The sequence below is a fragment of the Aricia agestis genome, chromosome 2 (assembly GCF_905147365.1).
Source record: "Aricia agestis chromosome 2, ilAriAges1.1, whole genome shotgun sequence".
Taxonomy (NCBI): Eukaryota; Metazoa; Arthropoda; class Insecta; order Lepidoptera; family Lycaenidae; genus Aricia; species Aricia agestis.
In genome coordinates, this window is record NC_056407.1 from 10,501,565 (window position 1) to 10,521,602 (window position 20,038).

At 36.0% G+C, this 20,038-nt stretch overlaps 1 protein-coding gene across 1 annotated transcript; it reads right to left on the bottom strand.

The window, feature by feature from the left end:
• Positions 1-10,797: 10,797 nt before the first annotated feature.
• On the bottom strand, positions 10,798-19,604 carry LOC121739602. The gene is made up of 2 exons (XM_042132091.1): positions 19,500-19,604; positions 10,798-11,949 (listed from the first exon to the last, which is right to left on the bottom strand). The coding sequence occupies exon 2, from the start codon at positions 11,937-11,939 to the stop codon at positions 10,830-10,832; it is 1,110 nt and encodes a 369-aa protein (XP_041988025.1). The 5' UTR covers positions 11,940-11,949; positions 19,500-19,604; the 3' UTR covers positions 10,798-10,829.
• Positions 19,605-20,038: the final 434 nt, after the last annotated feature.

The window sequence follows — 20,038 nt, forward strand, 5'->3', positions numbered from 1 at the left end:
ATGGCCGGCCGGCAACACCGAGCAGGATGCGACCTGAGTCCTGCACAAAGTGTGCAAGCTCCGCCCACCGCTTGCAGTCTGCCGCAAAGGACCGTCAGTGGCTCGGCGTCCTGCGTGGCGGACTGCCGTGTAGAGAGCAGGAGCATGAATGTTGTTGCAGGACTGCATTGTGACATTTTGTTGACACTTGACAGCAAAGAGAATAATATTATTAATTTACTAGCGACCCGCCCTGGCTTCGCACGGGTATAAAATATATAGCTACTGAAAAAATAATTAAAATCAATTTAGCAGTTTTAATTTAAGTTTATATTGATTATTACTACCCGTGGCCCGCATTGGTCAGTACCACCGCAAAAGCTACGTCTCGCAATTTTTAATTACAGTTCAACAAGGCTTTATATGAACGTGGCGAGAAAAGGAACTAAACGCCTCTATCATACAAAAACCTTGCAACGTGCGGATGACACGGCAGCCGTGTCATAATATATGTTTTTAACGTGTGGCGTATGACAAGTAAGCCGTGTTATTTAAAAAAAACTATTTTATCCCTCAAATTACACTTTAGAAGGTTCTACTCTGAACAAAACCATCTTAATTTTCCACGTAGAGCATGCCTATATGCTTCGTTTTGTTACGTATTCGAACTTAGAAGCCCTTATATTGAATTTTGCAAGTATATCACATGCCTAGATGGACGGTAAAGCAGGATAATGTGTGAGCTATGTCCATTTTGCGGTCCTTCACGGCGGACTGCAATGCAGGATAGTGAATGGGCTACTTTAGAAGTTGTAACAAATGTTTTTTTTTTTCAAAATCTAGAGAAAAAAGAGCGTGTGTACCGAGCACATGTATCAGAAGTGAAAATTAGTCAAAATCGTTGCCTTAGTCCGTGACGGTATCGCCTTGACGCGATCTTGAAATTTTACTCTCAACTCGCCTAAAGAAGTTTCACTTCAAAAAATTGAGAGCCAATTTGTCAATAAAATATACCATACTTTATGACATTAAAGGATCGGACACCGGTGTTGGGACACATTGTATATCAATTTCCTTAAGATATTATGTTTTCAAACTGTAATAAATGCTGACAGTCATAACCTAAATATTTTACACGGTCCATAATTTTCCAGACTCTCTTTGGAAAAGAGGCTAAGGTTGCATACGACACGTGTAAACACCGCATAAAGATATTTCGGTGTACTGCTGATGTACAGTATGAGTACATTTCATGACGTGATGATGTTAAGCAATAATAATTTACGGGCTATAAATATATTTGGCAAGTATTTTAACAATGCTTTCATCAAAATATTTCTATACCTAACTGAATCTACTTTAGGCATATCGTTCAACCAGATTAACATATCTAATATATAAAAATAAGTCGGGTTTTCCTTCCTGACGCTATAACTCCAGAACGCACGAACCGATTTCCGTGGTTTTGCTTTCGTTGGAAAGATCTCGGACTCCGTGAGGTTTATAGAAAAAAAAAATCAGAAAAAACTTCAAGAGAAAAGCAGGAAAACAGGGAAAATCATTTTAAGCCAAGACAACATTGCCGGGACAGCCAGTATTTTTTAATTTTTTAAACCTGTTTTATTTTTTACTATAATTTAGAAACTTATTTCATCTCAGGTGTGCTCTTATTACTTCTGAAAACCTTATAATGTAAGATCCTGGTGAGAATAAAAATGTATTTTGTTGGTTTGCTCATCGTACGTCACCAGCTAGTAAAAAGATATTTAGGTAAAACGACTATTATAATTATCAAACAAAAGGAAATGTGATATTGTTATTATAGCTGATCAACTAAGAAAAATATTTGAATGTATAGATTAATCTTATCTAAACATTATTATTGGATAAAAAAACATATCTCAAAGTTTTAATATGCGCCACTGAGCAACTGAGCTTGAAATTCGCACAGAGACAATGCTAGTAAATGATGCTGAATAACATTTAATTAAAATAAATTATGTATCATAATCATGCAAAATATTAGTACATTTGTTGCCAAGTGAGTCAATGTTAACATTAATAAAATAATAAGCTCCGGTCACTGACCTTCGAAGCCCGAGTGACGAGCGATGACCCAGAGAAGGGTGCCCAAAGGGGATAGGGCCCCTTTGGTGTCTCTTACAAAAGGAACGATAACTAGGACGGCATAAACGCGCAGAGATTAAGGTGCATACATGCACTTTGCACCGAATGCATTTGACGTAATTTATTCGTATTGCATTGTGTACGTTGCGCTAATAATAAACACAATTCAAATTAACGCGATTTCATTTGATCGGGTGACGGTTGCGTTATGCGTATTGTTCAGTACAATTAAGATGATTATATCAATTCCAAAATACAAATATTATTAGAAACAGATTTAGAAACAGATAGTTAATAATAATAAAAATATGATGTTTCATTTCAGAAGGAAAATCTAAAAACAACCACTCTTAGTTTCGAATGAAATGTCCTTTGCGTCATAAAAAGTAAATACAAGAGATTTGCAACAAAAATCAACAATTATAGCAAACTTACATAAATTGTCCTGGATAAACAATTAAATCAATTAAAATTTACACCGAAACATCATAATTTCACTTTTGCACGTGTATTCAGATTTGAGATGAGAAATTTGTAGACAACTACACTCTAAATATTACCTAGGCCCTTTTTTACATGGGGGAAATGCTTTGCGTAGGGATCGAAAAATATAATGAAAAAAAAACATTATAAAAATATTTTGAACTATTTTGGACTTAATAAAAACAGTAACTTCGTACAGGTTGGTACAAGTTATAGCTTAACTCTTTTATAATATAATAACATAATTCCAATTATTACGAAATACGAATCACTGTATTTTTAATCGTAAAATGAAACCGGTTAAGTTATTTCAATTTCATATCAGTTATTAAGAGGATACACCAGGGGCTAGAGAAATGAAAAAAAGTACGTGTAATATCTATAGCTGTCTCCCTTACCTCAAGCCTATACCGCAGAACGCGATAGAGACAACTGCAGAAAATCCAGAAAATCAACGATTCGTTGTCCCCTGATTCCTTTTCCAAAACTTAACCGATTTAAGTACTTTTTTCATTAAAGATTAAAAAAGGGCTTGGGCTGTGTTCCTATGTTTTGCTTTTTTTTGTATAATCTATTCAAATCTGTTTTCTGGACGTTTGAACACAGCGGAAAATCTGGCCATTTTTTTGGGTTTTTGAATGTTCATATCTTATTTAATAATTAAATTATGAAAAAAAGAAAACATAGGGACATTGTATTAGTGGGCGTAGATATTCAGGAAAAAAATTATAACTCTACTAGCATTATCCAGGGAGGAAACAGGGGACAACGTTTGTATGAAAAAAAGGGCGGTGTGGAATCCTCTTAAAGTTATTTCATAACTAAAAACTTCCAATTCAACTTTAAAAAACGTCACTGCATTGGAATAGTACAATTAATACCACATTTTTAATATTTCAAGAACGAAAATAGATAATACTAATTGAAATACTATATAATTGAAATACTATATTGCAATATAATAAATAGATAATACTGATTAAAAATACAACATTTTGGGCAAATTTTTCGTTCTTTAAATAAATAGATACATTTTTACTTTTAAAAACATTATTGTCACATATTCTTGATTTTGTTTACTCGAAATACTGAAATGAAATGAAAAATATTTATTTCCAAGTAAGTTAACAAAATTAACACTTTTAGAACGTCACGTCTACATGAGGCCTACCACCGGTTCGGGAACTAACCCGGCGAGAAGAACCGGCGTAAGAAACTTCTTGCATATAATAATAAGCAAGAAGTATTTTGAGTTAACAACTCAGTACTTCTATCTATACTCCATTAAACTATCTATACTCCATTAAACTATCTATACTCCATTAAACTATCTATACTCCACTTAAGTCTTGAAAAATTCTGATTTCATCTGTGATATTTTTTTATTATTAAAATACACAAATAACATTTAAAGTAGAAGCAAGAATAATCGAGACGGTAGGTAAGTTTAAAAATATTTGTGATCTGTGACTAAGACAGAAGGCGTTAGGCGAAATAGCTTAGACACCTACGAGTTCTTAATCCAGCCCGAGACTGGCACTGATCCTAATGATTCAGCGCAGGTTTTTAAATTTTTAATAATAATATTTTCTTTGTTCCAGAAAATTCGTCATCGAACTTAAATAGGTTGTTTGATGCCGGTTCAAGGCAGAACCGTTCCATTAATAGCTGAGTGAGTGAGAAGCTAGAAATAGCACCGCGTGCCCCATGTTTATTCCGCTAATGTTGCGTTGGAGGAGAAATACCTGATGTTTTTTGTGTTTTTAGTTACGAAAGCTCTAATGCCAATATATTTTTTTTTATATAAAAAGTTTTCCATCGGTTTTAGTTAAAATGCTATTGCAACTAAAAACTGCAAAAGGCAATCATAAATTAAACGTTTTGGAGTAATTAATTATATAATAAAATATATTATATAACTGAATTCATGTTACAATAATCAGGGCGAGCAAAGCGAGCCCCTAGTATATCCCACAATGTTAACATATTTTTGTAATACACTTTACGGAAAAACTATCACTATTGCTTTTTGCTTTTGATTTTTGTTTTAATATAGTAATTTTTATTTATAGGTATAGAGATGTGTTATCAATTATCATCAGTCAGTCAAGGTGTGACGACGCGAGCCCTCACAAAGCTCGGCTTTTAGCTAGTGATAATATTAATTAGCTTTACTATAACAATATCAATGATGTCGTAAGATTCTACTAATAATATTATTATTATATTGCTCATAAATATTGTTCCTTAAATTGAGTCAAGGCAAAAACTACGATTTGTTTTTACTATGCAGCATTATAATTAAATTCACCGAGTCACCATACTTTGACGAAAAACAGTCATGATATTGTAAACGTAAAAAGGTAAAAAAAAAAAATAATAATAATAACGTCTTCTTTTTTAGAGCAGCCTGTGCGGAAGTTTGGACATTGCGTTCTGTACTTTCTCTACTTTTAAATATCAGTTAACTAATTATGTAAATGTTTTAAGCTATAAAAAAGAGGATAACAATAATTAAATATTTAAAATATAAAATCAGGTTTAAGCTCCTGTCAAGTAACTTCACGAAACAAAGATCTTATGATTCCACAAGGATTCCACGCAAAAATTTCTCTCGTGGCTATTCGCCGCGCGCCGCTGTACTTTGAGGCAGTTCACGTATGTCAGTGGAACGCTAGGAACGTTTGTGTCCGCTCGTGGAGAATCTGGAGCAGGCACCTACAATCGCCAAGTACCAGGAGAACATATTACATGCAGAGTAGATTGATTTATAAAGCGCCATCTAGTGATAGGAGTGCGTACAAAGTATGTTGGAGTTGTTTTGGTATTGCTACTAAGCAAAAGATGGCGCTAATATTGGCCTTGATTTCATTGTGATTTGGTTGATATAAAATAACATACTGATCAATAGATGGCACTGTGCACATTAAATTCTGTTTAAAAATTACTTTTTACTTTGATAATAAAATCTGTGTGCACGGTAGTGCCAAGACGAGTTATTCTTTATTTTTTTAGAACAAAGCAGTATTCGTTTCATAGTGTTATTTGGCATAATATGTTATATGGCCATTGGTAGAACTTATTAATACCAATCCATGTAATGATAAGATGTAATTTTATATATTGTACACTTTGATTATATACTATTGTACACATAAAAGCGACAATATAAAGCATAAAAATATATTTTTCAGACTATGTATTTTTAATGATAATAATTAAACATATTGATGACACTGGTAAAAAAAAAGTCTTGGATTTAGTTTGTAACCAAATCTTAGTAACCAAATCCAAGATAATAATTTAAAAAAATATGATAAATATTTGATGTCCACTACCTACTTCTTCACAACTTCAGCGATAATCTTTTCTGGTCTCTACCTTTCTTTAACGAAATAAGGGCAATAGAGATAACTTCCACCCATGGACATCCGCGACATCAGACTAGTCGTAATCGGTTTACAGGCTTTTTAAAAAAGATGAGTTTTGAAGCTAAGCTATAATATATCTGACTATAGGATCAGGAACACAAAAATAAAACTATATAATAATTTATATGAATAATTGGTTTATTTCTACTCTTCGATGAAATATTTACAGACACAAATAGTATGGTTTAAGATAAAATTGTACAATGTACGCTCATCAAAAATTATGTTCAAGTGAAAATTTCAAACCATTCATAATAGTAAATATTATGTCTGAAACAAAATATTTTTGGAAAACATTTGATTTGACAAATAAAAGCGTAAAATCTTACACTTCTAAAAGTTTTAAACAATAAAATGCAATATTCATAATACATAATAGTATTAAACAGACATTAAAAGAAAATGACTAGCATAACTTTAACAATACCTACCTAATATACATACTTAATTTTAGTCATTATTTTAATATTTACAGGTGCACTGCCCTGTTACGCACAAGTATGCTATTTTAAAGTAGACGAGTTACGCCTAACCACTGCAAAATAGTCTTAATCAGTACAGTCTATATGGCACTATAGACAATTTCAAAAAATTATTTATCAGTGAGTCAGAATCTCTTATGACAAATTCGTTTAACTTTATTTTTTATTGTATCAGTTAGGCATTACTCATTCAATTTAAGTTAATACAGATGGGCAGAATGTATCAATAAATTCTGTAACTCAAACTAAGTCTGTTATCTTATAGTTGAAATAGTTACGCGTGGCCACTCGCTGAAACAGTGAGCGCGGCCGGCCGGGCCGCACCGACGTGAAGACACCTTTGCAGTGTAATGGCGGCCATTGGGCGCTGTCGGAAAAGTATGGCAAGGTGATTTTCGTGAATGGCTACTCGACGATGATTAGCTATGCAAAAATTAGCCTGGTACAAAAATTTTTTGCCTTTACGTAATTATACCCCTGTAAAACCGCTATACTGGTACAAATGACCAAGAATTTTGTGTCAGTATCTCCAGGCCTAATTGGCTCGAATGATGTTCTCTATAATTTCATAATTATTCAGCATAGATCATCTATCTGTCGCTCTGTCGCGGCGACACTTAACCGATTCAGTGCGGATGACACGGGAGCCGTGTCATACATATTTCTAACGTGTGGCGTATGACACGTGAGCCGTGTCATTTAAAAAACGCTTGTATCTCCCTCAAATTTCACTTTAGAAGGTTCTACTCTGAACAAAAACATTTTCATTTTCCACGTAGAACAAGCCTATAGGCTTCGCCTCTGAATATTCTGTGAATTGAAAAAAAATAGGGGCCGTCAACATTTTTTAAAAGCTGCATTCATTGTGGATTACATGGCAGCCGCGTCTAATGGGTTTTTAACGTGTGGCGTATGACACGTGAGCCGTGTCATTTAGAAAGCGATTGTATCTCCCTCAAATTACACTTTAGAAGGTTCTACTCCGAACAAAACCGTTTTAATTTTCCACGTAAAACAAGCCTATAGGGTTTGTTTCTGAATATTCTGTGAATTGAAAAAAGTGGGGGCTGTCTTCTTTTTTAGCCCCGTCATACGCCCGCCGGACCCCCGCCGGAACGCACTCTGTTCATACATTTTGTTGTGGACCCCGCATGTTATCAGAATTCTGACGTGTCAAAATGTATTTTTTGATCATAAATTCGGATAATTTGCGGCCGGGCTTTTTAGTAGTAAACTTTTAGGATTTTTTTTTATCTCCTTTATGTCCTGCGATCTGTCTTTATGACATTGAGCTGGATTTTATGTGTTTCATTCTTGGCGTGTATGGACCATATCCAGTGATATGTCCATTTCGGTGCTAGCTCTGTTTATATTAACATGTCTTGAGGAGCTCGTCTTTTGAGCCTTTTGAATGTTGCATTAGGCTCTTCGCTCATTAGGTTTTTAGCCAGGAGGTTGGGATGATTTTGCATTCTTTTGGAGTATTTTTGTAGGGCGCTTTTTATTTCCTCTTTAATAGTTTCTACCTTCAGGTCCTTGTGGAGGTGAGTGTTTGAGATGTACCAGGGGGCACCAGTTATCATACGCAGCGTTTTTGACTGGAACCTCTGCAGGATGGCAATGTTCGATGGTGATGCTGTACCCCACAGCTGGATGCCGTAGGTCCAGATAGGTTTTAAGATACTATTAAAGAGTAGAAGTTTATTTTCAAGACGGAGTTGTGACTTTTTGCCCATTAACCATTGAAGTTTTAGCAGTTGGAGGTCGAGTGCCTTTCTTTTTGTTTGGATGTGCTTTTTCCACGTCAGTCTACGGTCTAGATATACGCCCAGGTATCGAACGTCATCGGATTGTGGGATTTTGATTTCATTTAGCTCAACTTCGGGACATGTTTCGTGTCGTAGGCTAAATGTAACATGGACCGATTTTGTTTCGTTGGCCTTTATTTTCCAGTATTTTAACCAGCGAGATAGTTCGTCTAAATTTTTTTGAAGTTTGGCAGAAGCTCCAGCAGCTGTACCGTCTGTTGCTACAATTGCGGACCTGCTTTAGGAATATAAAGAAGTAATATTGGTAGCCCATATTATTCTATATTATTTTAGACTTTCAAGTTCTCGCAATTTTTTTAAACAATAATGTAGAAAAATACTTGCGTTGTCATCAAAGTATTACTAATCCACTAACGATTTTTGTTTTAATCTAAGTTGTTTCTTTCGAAAATATTTCTAACTAGCTGTTTTCGCAAACTTCCTTATCCATAGGAATAAAACGTTTCCCTGCAGTTAAAAGTAGTCCTATAAGCTTTATAACTGAAACCCAATTATCGTGCTTTTCAGCTTTCGTTCAACCCAATTTATCGAAAATCTATATAATATTATATCGAGAAAACTTAGTTTTTATGTATGGAATTGGCTAGTTCATATATTTTTTTTATTTCCTCATGGTTCCCATCATCAGACCACCACTTTTGTGAACATGGTACCAACTCGGAACCGGATTAATCGGAACAAATACCCCATACAACAAAAGAAAAATTTTGGAAATCGGTTCACAAACAGCGGAGTAATCGTTGAACACACATAAAAAATATCCACAGCCGAACGTATAACCTCCTCCTTTTTGAAGTTAAAAAAACTTAACAACGAACTTCTTTAAATTTATCTACGAGCGTATAATTTACATCGGAAACCCAGATCTAGTTAATATACTCATTTTTCTAACTTTGAAACCTACAAAAGGTTTGCAACACCTGAATAAAAAAATCGCTTACCTTCCATTTTCAGGTTAAAACTTACTCGAAATCAACTCAAAACAACGTAGCCTTCCGTTAACATCAATGGTTTGGGTTCAATTAAATAAATTAAGCTAATAAACACGTAAAAACCAAGAAAAACAATAAACCTTTTTGAACGTGGCGGGTGACACGGTAGCCGTGTCATCTACTTCTATGGCGTCTGACACGGCTCACGTGTCACGAGAAAATTGTATGCCGCCATGACTGAAAGTCTTCAAAAACGTGCGCCGCATTGAATCGGTTGCGGTGTCACTGACGCTTTATAGTCTCAGATCGAAAGCCTAACTTTCGAACTGAGCGTCTGTGACATTTGTAAGGGTCAATTCAGACCGCAACGCGACGCATAGATGCATTTCTAAATTTATACTGATTTGACAGACCTCAATTACGTGAGACGTCTTTGAAATTGTCAAATCCATACAAATTTGACAAAGACGCTCACATCTGGCGACATAACGCCGCGTCGAACTGCAGAGGTTTTTACCACCTTTCGGTAGCACTCGTCAAACACATCTAATACAACTATTAGATAACATAGATAAGTTTTCCACCCATCGCATGCTGCTGATTGCACGCAACTCTTCTAACTTAAATTATCACACGACGCGTAACCACGTTTGTATGAAGTGATGGTTATTCATAACTCGTTTAACTCTATTTAAATATTAAGTATTACAGATATTTAAAAAATATATATGACAATATGTTCTAGAAACATTCAACAAAGTCAATCAAACAGTTTTAAGTTTATAGCACATTTTTATTAATACAATACAAGCAAATGTTTGTTTAAAACTTTAGAGCCGTTTTTCTCAAATTCGAGTTTTTTGAGATAGCATACTTGTGCGTAACAGGGCAGCGCAATACTTTGGCAACATAATAATAACATTAATCCAATTTAAAACATTAATTAACAGATTAAATGCGGGGTAATCATTACAAAGTTATCATTCATAAACAAAATTAGAGATAATGTTAATATAATAATAGATATAAATTTTGTTTTAAATATCAATAATAATATACATAATTATTTAATGTACTTATTGCTTGGGACACGTAATCATTCATCCATTTACATTCACCTTGTATTATACAGTGTATAACAAAAATAAGTGATAATACTTTAGGGTGTGTACGTGTTCCTTGTAGAGAGTTCACTGTGAAAGTAGCAGCGCTGAAAGACGAAATTTTTTTTTCACTTTTGTATGGGCAAGGGCCCGAGCGTCACGATTTTCCCCATACAAAAGTGAAAAAAAAAGCTGGTCGTTCAGGGCTGCTACTTTCACAGTGAACTCTCTACAAGGAACACGTACACATCCTAAAGTATTATCACTTATTTTTGTTACACCCTGTAGATACCTAATTAAAATAATACAACATTGAAGAAGAAATTTATTTCTTATGCCTAGTTCTTAAAAATTACTATGCTATTTATAATATATTTGATTATTTATTAATACATATAATTTGGCAATGTTTGTTAAAGATCTTGTAACCACAAAACATTCAAACTTCATTTAGATTAACAGTCTAAACCAGGCCATCAAAGGTTTCGTCAAAGTTGCCCAAATCGTCACTGTCATAGGATGGCGTCTCCTTCTGCGTGGCGGGTTCCTTCTGCGCGAGCAGGCGGTCGCAGTCGTTGAGGCGGCCGTGCAGCACCTCGTACACCCTGGTCATGGAGACCACCTTCTCCTTGCAGGAGGGATCCCTCTCTATAGCGAAGAGCCGCGAGTCGAGCAGCTTGATGGCCGCCACCACGTAGTTCCGGAGCGTCTTCGTTTTGTGCTCGCTTCTGATCCGCTCCAGGAACGCGCACACCTGCTTCTCCCCGCACAGCAAGACGTCCACATCGTAAGCTAGAGGCGAGTGCTGTCGATGCAGGAACGCGATCAGGCGCTTCGCGTATCTCCGGTAGGTTCGGTACGCTTTCCGCTTCCTCGCGCCGATGGTGCGACCCATCGTCATAGATTTCTTCATGTCGTCGATGACGGCCTTGTAGCCAGCGTCGATTTTGGAATCGAATATGTTCTGGAGGCGTGTTTCGACCGGCTGCAGCTCGTAGGGCGCCGGAGAAGGCGGGAGAGACGGCGAGGACGGTGGGGGAGACAGAGGCAAAGAGCTCTGGCCGTTCTCCTCGCTTTCGCTGGACTCGCTCGCTCTGCTTTCGGTGGAGCTTCTTTCGGGGATGGAGTAGGGTCGCGAGCGGGTCTTGGGTCTCTGGACTCGAGCTGATCTGGGCGCGGTTCTCGCGTTGTACGCCGTGAGCACGTTCGCGTCCTGCTCGGTCAGCGGTCTAGCTCTTTGAGTAGCCGCTATCGGTATTATTCTGATCTTCACGAGTGAGAAGCTCTGATGGATCTTGGCTTTTATCCTTGGGTTGTCGTAGTCGGAACCCCAGAGGTCACGGATGGCGGTCTCCTTCAAGTACCGAACTTGACACAGCTCGCCGTTGAAGAATCGCTTTCTCTGTTGCTCGTTGAGGGCGTCTCTCTCTGCCCCGGTCAGTCCGTGTATCTTGGTGAGGTGGTCGGGTAGTTTGCCGTATGTGAATCTCGCGCAATCTTCTATTGGGCACGGGATGTTGGCATGATTCTGTTTCTTGGTGCGGGCTACGGCTGTTGCAGGCCGAGCGCTCATCTTGGTATCTCTGTAAAAGTAGAAACAATAATATTATAATCATTGCATTGTGGTCTGGAAATATTACATACATACGGGTCGAATAGATAACCTCCTTTTTTTTAAGGTTGGTTAAAAATAAAAAAGAGAAGAGATCTAAGTACAAATTGTCGGTTGCCTGCATCTCCTATTGCCAATGCACCAATGACAATAACTTATATTTCTGTTTTTGCCCAATCGAAGCGGGAGTCCGGTTAATTTATTTAGAGCATGTTTATCGAGGGGTGGCTGTCCGAGTATAATAATTGTGTTGACTGAGCCCGCCGGCTGTTTGTGGAGCTGTCCTCTGCTTAATTTATTGAAAACAATAACGTTCCTTCCACGGACTGACTGACGCGTCTTATTGAGTTACGAATAGGTATCTACTACTAATGATATTGGAATTGTTTGCGATTTTCGTTGGGCTAATTCTTTAGAAACTCTCGCTGCGTTGCGTTTAATTGGTAGTTACAATTTGTATGTAGTAGGTAAATAACTGTTAAAAATGTATATTAAAAATCCCTTACTCAGTAGGGTCGTTGTGAGCCAATGTATGATAGCTCGTATTTAAATAAAATCTGCCAAGTGCGAGTCGGGACCCGCGCACGAAGGGTTCCGTACCGTTATAGAACAAACATAGGTCAAAAATTGTGTTTTTTTATGGGAGCCCCCCTTAAATTTTATTTTTATTTTATAACTATTATTATGAAATATTAAAGTACACATATAATAACGGAAAATTCAAGTGCCTACCTGTTGCCATTATTGATAAAGAGCAAAAACGGCCAAAAATCACGTTTGTTGTATAGCCCCCCATTTTATTTAATTTTTAATATTTATTGTTATAGCCGCAACAGAAATACACAATCTGTGAAAATTTTAGAAGTCTAGCTATAGCGGTTCTTGAGGTACAGCCTGGAGACATACATACGGACAGACGGACAGACAACGAAGTCTTAGTAATAAGGTCCCGTTTTTACCCCTTGGGTACGGAACCCTAAAAACGAGCCCAACCAATTTTGCAGTTATTTCAAATACCACGTAATTTTCCGTAAATTTTTCGCATAATCCCTCATCATTGGTTGGTATTATTTCACAAGGGCAATAGCGAAACTCTCTTGTTTAATTTTTAATACCAAATAACAGAAACATCACACAGGGCCAGCGGGCGAGGACTGATTGAACTAATATTTATTCTGTAAATTAGTCAGCGTCTTGGTCGGTTCGTTCGCCGCGAAATTATAAATAATCAAAATTAAACGATCCCCCACGGACCCCCATATCGCTATTGTTTAATATTCTTCAATTAATAATTTTAATTAGCTCTCCTCGGCATCGGCAACGGGATTAAGAATAAAATATTCAATGATTTCAAACTTTCGATATCTGTTTGAACTTTTGATGAATTTCTTTTGTTAAAAGTAATCGACAAAAATTATTGAGAAGTTATGGCCGTCAATCCATACTTCCATTGCATACTAATATTATATTAATGTGAAAGTGTGTCTGTCTTTCTGTTAGTCTGTCTGACTGTCTGTCTGTCTGTCTGTCAGTTACTTCTTCACGCTCAAATGGCTGAACCGAGTTTGCTGAAATTTGACATGAAGATTCTGTGAGTCCCGGGAAAAGACCTGTTCACATCGGAAATATGTACGGTTCCATGCGATAAAGGAATTTTTGCGCCACGGAGTTACCGGCGTCGTCTGATAATAAATAAGGCCGTCAATGTAGATCTGCGAGACAGTTTGGCGCTTGGTCAAATTTTATCAGAACTAACGTCAGCCGGCACATTTTGAATATTTGAATTGATACAGTCACGAAGCTTAAACCAACTTCATGGATACAGTCAATATGTAACGAAAAATTGAGTGTCCTACCGTTATTTAACGTGATGAATCGGGGGGGCATGTCAAGAGGTCACATAAAAATTAAAAAGGTCGCGCTAATTGCCGGTTTTGAGAAATCCAAAAAATGAATAAAAAATTTTTGAAATGCTTTTTTCTCGGAAACTATTATAAATGTAGAGGGCATTGCGAACTACATTTTTTGTCATTGGAGTGACGTCATCCGATTTAAAATACAAAAAGTAGAGGGCGCTAATGGATCAAAAAATGTTGTCGAATTCAATTTATATTTTGTGCTAAAGTGACTGAAAATTGTGTTACTTATTATATTTCTTCGATATAAAAATGTTATATGCGAAATTTCAAAATGTCAAGTCCCAAAACCACTTGACTGGTTCTTCTTAATTACCACAGAATTCACCTAAGTTCTTGCTCAACAAAAGTCATCAAAATCAAGTCATGTTCAGCTCGAAAACGGTAAGTTTTATAAAAATTTTGTGTGAATAATAGTTTCACGTACTCATAGCTAATTTTGTGACGAACAACTTTCTTATTTACATTATTATGAAAAAAACATTTTTTCCTATTGAAAATACCGTTGTAATACTTTTTTGATCCATTAGCGCCCTCTACTTTTTAGGGTTCCGTAGCCAAATGGCAAAAAACGGAACCCTTATAGATTCGTCATGTCTGTCTGTCCGTCCGTATGTCACAGCCACTTTTCTCCGAAACTATAAGAGCTATACTATTGAAACTTGGTAAGTAGATGTAGTCTGTGAACCGCTTTAAGATTTTGATAGAAAAATGGAAAAATTATTAAAAATTTTAGGGGTCACCATAGATACAACTGAAACACAAAAAATTTTTTTTTCATCTAACCTATGTGTGTGGGATATCTATGGATAGGTCTTCAAAAATCATATTGAGGTTTTTACTATCATTTTTTTCTAACCTGAATAGTTTGCGAGAGAGACTCTTCCAAAGTGGTAAAATGTGTGTCCCCCCCCGTCTAACTTCGAAAGTACACAACTTTTTGCATGATGATTCTTTAGAATCATCATGCAAAAATATGTACACCATATTTTTTTTTTAAATATGGTGTACAGTATTATAAAAACTACCAACAAAAATTGGTTTGAACGAGATCTAGCAAGTAGTTTTTTTATACGTCATAAATGGTAAACCTCAATTTAACTTTGATTATATCAACTGAAATGTAATAAAAATAAACCAAAAACCTTTTAATTTCATAGAAATAAACCTTATTGCTGCTGCGGAACCCCTCATGGGCGAGTCCAACTCGCACTTGGCTGTTTTTTTTTGTATTTTAAGTCGCATGAAGTCACTCTAAATGACAAAAAATGTAGTTCACAATGCCCTCTACATTTTTATTTAAAAAAAAATTCCTAAAACCAATAGTTTCCGAGAAAAAAGCATTTCAAATTTTTTTTATGAATTTTTGGATTTCTCAAAAACAGCAATTAGCGCGACCTTTTTAATTTTTCTGTGACCTCTTGACATGCCCACCTAACGGTTCATCACGTGAAATAACGGTAGGTCCGAATAAAGATTCGGAGGGCAAATTACATATTGATTGTACCTCGGTCACCGGTGACCGTATGGGGCTTGATGAATTAAATTAGGAATTTAAAAACAACCTCCGTTTCAAAACTCTTATAAGTGTCAGTAATCAGAATACAAAATATTAAACCGGTTACATTATTTTGAAAGTTGCTCACAACCTTTCATTGAATAGACAAAAAATACATTTTTAGGGTTCCGTACCCAAAGGGTAAAAATGGGACCCTTTTACTGAGACTTCGATATCTGTCTGTCCGTCTGTCTGTCTCCCGGCTGTATCTGAAGAACGACCATAACTAGATTTCTGAAATTTTCACAGATTGTGTATATCTGTTGCCGCTATAACAACAAATACTAAAACAAAATAAATTAAATAATATGTATGGGGTGCTCCCATACAACAAACGTATTTTTTTTGCTATTTTTTGCTCGATATCAATAATGGCAAGAGGTAGGTACTTGTAATGTGGTAATGTTCACCAAATACTCAATTGCATTTATAATTTAATAAAATTAATAATAATATTTAAATAAAATAAATAATTAAGGGGGGCTTCCGCACAAAAAAAATATCTTATTTTTTACCTACTTTTGCTCTTTATTTGTACGGAACCCTTCGTGCGCAAGTCCAACTCACACTTAGCTTTTTAATTTTTTTTGTTATTGGAACTGTTGAGGGTGGGTTGCACGACAGGCGTTGTTACAGTTACAGTTATGGTCAAAGTTAAGGTTATAGTTAAGGTTCACTTTTACACAATAACTATAACAATGACCACAGAATTTGACAGATGTCTCTTGCACTTGATTTTTTTTCTTACAGCTAAAGTAAATGGGGTTGAGAGGATAAAAAATGAATTATCCATACAAATTGACAGCAAAAAAATTTGTTATGACAACACTGTGAGCCTTATAAATTATGTCAAATTTACCATCTTTAACCGAGCGAAACTGAGCGGTTACGGTTATCGTCAAATATGGCCATATATCCATCCATATCCATTATTAACTTTAACCAGAGATTTGACAGTTCATTTGACATTTGTTATAGTTAAAGTTAAAGTTAGTTGGTGCAACCCACTCTTAGAGTGTTCTACAAGCACGTTAACTCAAAAGGCTCTACAGAATCTAATTAAAAATATTTGCGTACAACTCAGGTCTAATTAAAGAAAAGCCGCTCTGAATATTTGATTAGCCGCCAGAGGGTAATAAGCTAACCGCGGCTGGATTAATAATTCACAGATTTAACAATTGGAGCTGCGATACCTGTATTAGATATGTAAATCAGTTATTTATACAGCGGCACTTCGGCTCACAAAGGGGGGCTCTTTATGAAAACTTCACGCTTTGACGACCTTATCGCGACAGTTTCTTTGAGCAATATTAGCCCGGGCGCGCTTTAGCGGCCAGGCCGCTGCGGCCAGGCCGCTGCGGCCATCGAGATAGATACCTTAGTATGAAACCGCCATGGACCACGCGCACCTGGCCGCACGCTGTCAAGCGGCCACACCATACTTTCGACGGCCCCCGCGGCCTGGCCGCTAGTGCGCGCCCGGGCTTAGTTTCTTGTGGTTTCTTCCTTGTCCAAATTTTCGCAAGAAAGTTAGGTATATAACTTTAGCCGTACTGCCAGTGCTGAATTTATATTCTTATGAGTGTAGGCCAAATCTGTCGGTCCTTTATAGACGCTACCGCCTCTAGGCCGTGGCCTATGCGGCCAATTTATAAATCTGGGACTGCGTACTACTAATATTATAAATGTAAGAGTGTCTGTTTGTCCGTCGGTTACCTTTTTACGTTTAAGCCGCTAAATCATTTTGAACTTGGTTTATACATCCTTTGAATACCGGCAGGACGGATATAGTAAAGTAGAATTTATTTAAAAATTACGTTCACTTTACTATAACTGATTTCTACGCAAATTTTTAAGTTCTTTAAAGTTTCATAGAATTTTCAATAATTATCAAAAGAAAGTTTAGTTATCTAAATCACTGTAGTTTACGGCAAGTATCACTACCGAATCCTTTCCGTCAATACAAAAAGAATTTCCGAAAAACAAAAACGTTAAAGTTGAACGAAATACATTCGAGAATACTTTACAGCATTCCGTTCGGTGTATGCAAATGCATCTAGGTGTTGTCTGCGGGGCCCGAGGGCACCCTCCCCCATCGATAAATAGTAAACAGGGGCACACTCGTAAACAAACGGGGCATACACAGTTATTATAGATTTTTACTGTGACGTCAATATTCTATGAGTAATTTATACATCCGTTTTTAATGCTTTTTACGCTGAATCCTCTTTTTATTTTTATGGTAATGTTATCTTTATTATGAATTAATTAGTAATAACTAATTATAAAAGTAATATAAGAATTTTATTTGGTAAGTTATTAAGCATTAAAAATATCATATTAAAAGTACTTAAGTCATGCTAACTTTTAATGGCGCTCTTCATAATAATTTGTAAAATAAAAGAGTAGTCGTGTGTATAGGCTTGTCAATCAAAATCTCCTAGTGTGTGTGTTGTAGTGTGTGTAATGTTTTATTTGTTAAAACAATATACGATAAAAGCATAATTTCAAAACAATATTAGCTCGATGCACTCCTTCACCATATAAACTATAACTGTCCAAAATTTCATTCACCTACGTTTCCGCATTTTTCGTCAAAACTCAAAAGGGATCCAAAGTTTTTCGTTCGCATTAATACGCGAACGAAAAACTTTGGATCCCTTTTGGAACTACAATAATTTGTAAGATTAATGTTATACTTATAAATACACGTCACTTTGATATTTCGAATGACATAAATAACATACATTTATTACATTTTTTAACAAGAGTTTGATGCTCGTAACTTTTACGCCGATATCCGTTTATATCCGTCGCGTGGAAACCGTAAAATCTACATCTACACTACTATCGAGGAAATTTGAATTTTCGTGTGTATGTGAATGAATAAACTCAAAAATTACCGTGCCAATTTCAAAAATTATTTTATCATTGGAAAGCTTCATTCACCCTGAGTAACATCATCTATATTTATTGCTAGAAAAGATTAGGGATCCTTACTAAAACTTAACAAACGTAATCCTAGGTGTAAAAAAGTGCCCTAAAACGTCTTTCGTCTCATGCGCTGCGGAAACTATTAATGATAGAATAAAATTAATTAAATATTAAAGAACATATCAATATTTACAAAAAATCTTCGCGATACATAGCTGGAATGGGTCGCTAGCATAGGTAATGTAATTTACCATTTCTGACTAATACTATCGAATTTCCTTTTCCCAACATACGACGCGACGTTCATAATATCTCCAAACCAAATTTTAACCGAACCCAAGTTAGCGGTTTTAGCGTAAAGAGACATTCACACTAAATTCTCACATCCATACTTTCCGATGGACAGTCCACCCGTGACCACGGTCGCTGGAAAACAGCCAAAACGTCCGGAATATTTTTAATACACGAGACTGCATTTTACTTTAGAAAACGATTAGCCAAGATGGTTACCGTTGAATTTTGATTTGACATGATTAGTTTTTTTTTGCTTACTAGTTATTAATTAGTTAAAGTTACCAAGAAGAATCAACCAGACGGCTGGATGGTTTGACTAAACTTTAAAACTTAAAACTTAATTTCTCTACTCTACCTTAAAAACATTACAAAATTAAGTAATAAGCATCTTTCTAGCCAATTATTTATTTAAGTATGTGAGATTTTTTCAAGATAAACTTTGGCAAAGTAAAAAGCTGATTTATAAGTTAAAATCGAAATTAAATTTAAATATACCTACATTAAATACATTTTCTTGTTAAATAGATATCATCGACCTGTAAAGTTTAAAAGTAGTACTTTCCTGCTTTTTAGGGTTCCGTAGTCAAAGAGGAACCCTTATAGATTCGTTCTGTCCGTCTGTCTTTCCGCGGTACCTACAAAGCTGTACGTACTTTGGCATGAATGCACATATTAATGATGCCGACAAAATGGCACATAAAATCTTTCAAGAATTATTTTATTTTAAGTTTAATTATAATACAATTAACTGTAAATTTATTAAAACCGCATATCATACAATATTACTATTTAATAACAATAATAAAACAAACATCTCACCTGTATCCCACGCGGTTGAGAAATTCCAAAGTTGTTTACTGTTTACGTTGTTGTTGTTTATTGTGTACAATTTTGCGATCTCTGAGCGTGCACTCAGTGACGCCACCGAAACCGAACTGAAGTTACATAACACATCCTGGTTCCTTCATCCCTTAATTTCCATGCATTTTCCACTGACGCACGACCAATCTGCGCTGAGCTCCCATACCCCGTGTATTAGAAGAAAACAAGGCGAGGAAAACGAAGAGCGTGAAACTAGAAGGGTCAGCGTAAAGTGGTCACGTCTAGAGTCGTCGGGTCTGTTCGGAAAATCTCGTGAGACTTCGCTAGTCCCGCCCTCCGAGATTTCAGTTTATTCAGTGACGGATTTTTAATTCATTTTTACCATTGTTGGTAGTTGGTAGACCTCTGGACTAGAATTTAGAAGACTATTGAATAGCCTCTGCAAAAAAGCATTATACTAGAAAAGGAAGGTATGTAAGTTATTAAAAAGTTAATTTTTAATAGTTGAAAAACCTTTTATAAGAATTAAGATCAAA

What these genes read in the sequence shown, in the direction of transcription:
- LOC121739602 (XM_042132091.1), bottom strand. Translation starts at nt 11,939, where the DNA reads ATGAGCGCTCGGCCTGCAACAGCCGTAGCCCGCACCAAGAAACAGAAT.